General features: G+C 62.9%; 1 protein-coding gene across 1 annotated transcript in view; it reads right to left on the reverse strand.

Annotated features, from left to right (window-relative positions):
* The window catches only part of FOXD1 (forkhead box D1), a 2486-nt gene extending 1481 nt beyond the window's left edge, over positions 1 to 1005 (reverse strand). The window contains exon 1 of the mRNA XM_059416378.1: positions 4 to 1005. Coding sequence (XP_059272361.1) covers positions 4 to 938 — 935 coding nt within the window. The 5' untranslated portion in view covers positions 939 to 1005. The remainder of the gene's footprint in view (positions 1 to 3) is intronic.
* Between the last annotated feature and the right edge of the window lie 1431 nt (positions 1006 to 2436).

Below are 2436 nucleotides of genomic sequence, written 5' to 3' on the forward strand. Positions count from 1 at the left end.
TGCGGGTGGAAGGCAGCGGCGGCCGCGGCGGCCGCGGCGGCGGCGAAGAGGGCCGAGGGCGGCGCGTAGGGCGGCAGCTGCAGGCCGTAGCCGCAGCCGTAGGGGCCGTAGCCGTAGGCGTGCGGCGGCGGCGGCGGCGCGGGCGGGAAGAGCGCGGCCGCGGCCGCCGGGTCGCCCGCGCCCCCCGCGCCCCCCGCGCCGCGCAGCAGCAGCGACTCGGCGGCGGCGGCGGCGTTGGGCGGGAGCAGCGGCTGCCTCTTGAAGCGCTTCCTCCGCCGCAGGAAGCTGCCGTTGTCGAACATGTCGGCGGACTCGGGGTCCAGCGTCCAGTAGTTGCCCTTGCCGGGGTTGCCGGGCTCGCGGGGGATCTTGACGAAGCAGTCGTTGAGCGAGAGGTTGTGGCGGATGCTGTTCTGCCAGGCGGGGAACTTCTCCCGGTAGTAGGGGAAGCGGCCGCTGATGAACTCGCAGATCTCGCTCAGCGTCAGCCGCTTTTTGGGGCTCTGCAGGATGGCCATGGTGATGAGCGCGATGTACGAGTAGGGCGGCTTCACCAGCGGGTTCTTGGCGCCGCCGCCCGCGGTCGCGCCGCCGCCGCCGCCGCCGCCTCCCGCGCCCGCGCCGCCTCCCCCAGCGGCCCCGGCCCCCGCCGCTGGGGCTGGGCCCGGGGGCGCGGGGGAGGCCCCTGAGCGCGGGGCCAGCAGGATGTCATCGTCCTCCTCCTCCTCCTCCTCCTCCAGGTCCTCTAGCTCGTCCTCCCCGGCGTAGGAGCGCCGCCGCCGCCGCCGTTGCGCGGGGACCGCCAGGCGGGACACGCCACCGCTGCCCTCGTCGTCGTCCTCCTCCTCGTCGTCGTCGTCTTCGCCCTCCCCTACCACGTCGATGTCTGTCTCCTCCGCGAGGCCAGAGGCATCGGACATCTCCGTGCTCAGGGTCATAGCTGTGGCGCGCGGGCGGCGGGGCGGCGCATAGGGGCGCCGGGCGCCGGGCTCCCGCCGTTCCCCAGCCCGGGTCCCGGGCGGCGGGCCCGGCACGGGGGCGCCACGCTGGGGGCGCCGCCGCTGCTCGAGCTGTGCCGGGACTGCCCGTCGGCCGGGGACGCTCGCGCCGCGACTTTGTAACTCCTACGCGGCTGCGCGCGCCGCTCGGTCTCTGCACTCCCTCGGCCCCGCGCGCACCGGTCCCAGGCGGGGGACTTGACCTTCCACTTTCCGAGCGTCCTGCGCCCTGGTCAGTGAGGAGGGGGTGGCGAGGCCCCGAGCGGGAGAGTCAGAGAGTCGGGCGCCCGGGAGGGTGCGGGACGGATGAGAGTCGAGGGACCGAGCTCGGCGAGGCGAGGGCTGAGTCCAGGAGAGGGCGGACCTTTCCCCGGCTTATAGTAGGAGGCCTGTCACATGGTGTGCACGTCAGAGCACTACCGAGGGAAGGGAAAGAAAGCCTAGGAAATCAACCCTGCTCCGGAGAGAAAGTTTACCCGGAGGAGGGAGCCACACTGAGAAGATTGGGGGGGTGGCGAGGAGACAGGACCCCACCGCTCCTTGTCAAAGAGCTTGAGACCTGAATTAGGCGCTGGCCGGCGGTGGTCTGGCCCTAGGGCCGCTGCAAGAGTTAGAATTCCCAGGCTCCTACTCTTCAATCAGCCTTCCGCTCTAACCTCAGAAGCACTCTCGTGACGCGACAGTTTGACCACTCGATGGCCTGTAGGAGCTGTGCAGCCCGGAGATAACTCCCCTCCCCCAATCATCCGAGATGGTCCCTGGGAATGGCTCCAAGATCTTTTGGGTTATCCCATCTCCCTCAGACTGGGCCAGCAGCTCCCCAACAAATCTGTTGAGGAAACCCCCCAGTTTAAGCAGAATAATAATTGTTTGCTGACCTTTTAACCTGTCCTCTTCGGTTCTTCTCCCAAGACGTTTGTTTTCCACCATCTGTTAATAAAAATGTGGTTAGGCTGGCGTTTTAGTCACTTATCTGCAATTGAATGCCCTAGAAACTTGACAGCTAAACTAAGCCACACTAATTAGAGGATCTGACAAATTTCGTGGGAATAAAGTAAGTAATCATTGAACGCAGAAAAGAAATAGAAAATGTTAGTGAAAACCCAAATACACCTACACACAATGCACCTAGAAAGAACTCAAAAAGTTCTTTCATAATGGGGTAAGGGACTCTGTATTTCTTAGTAAGAGGAACATTCTAATCAACACCTCGCTGTAACCTCAAAATGCTTAAATAACTACAACATATACAAATACTTCTACTCAGGCTTAATAATAGGAACTATATTAATTAAAATTTTCAAGTCAGCTTTTTAAAATGTTTTTTGGAAAATTTAAATATTTCCGGGGCACCTGGGTGGCTCAGTGGGTTGAAGCCTCTGCCCTCCGCTTGGGTCATGGTCCTAGGGTCCTAGGATGGAGCCCCCACATGGGCTCT

Source organism: Mustela nigripes, chromosome 12, assembly GCF_022355385.1.
Source record: "Mustela nigripes isolate SB6536 chromosome 12, MUSNIG.SB6536, whole genome shotgun sequence".
Lineage (NCBI taxonomy): Eukaryota > Metazoa > Chordata > Mammalia > Carnivora > Mustelidae > Mustela > Mustela nigripes.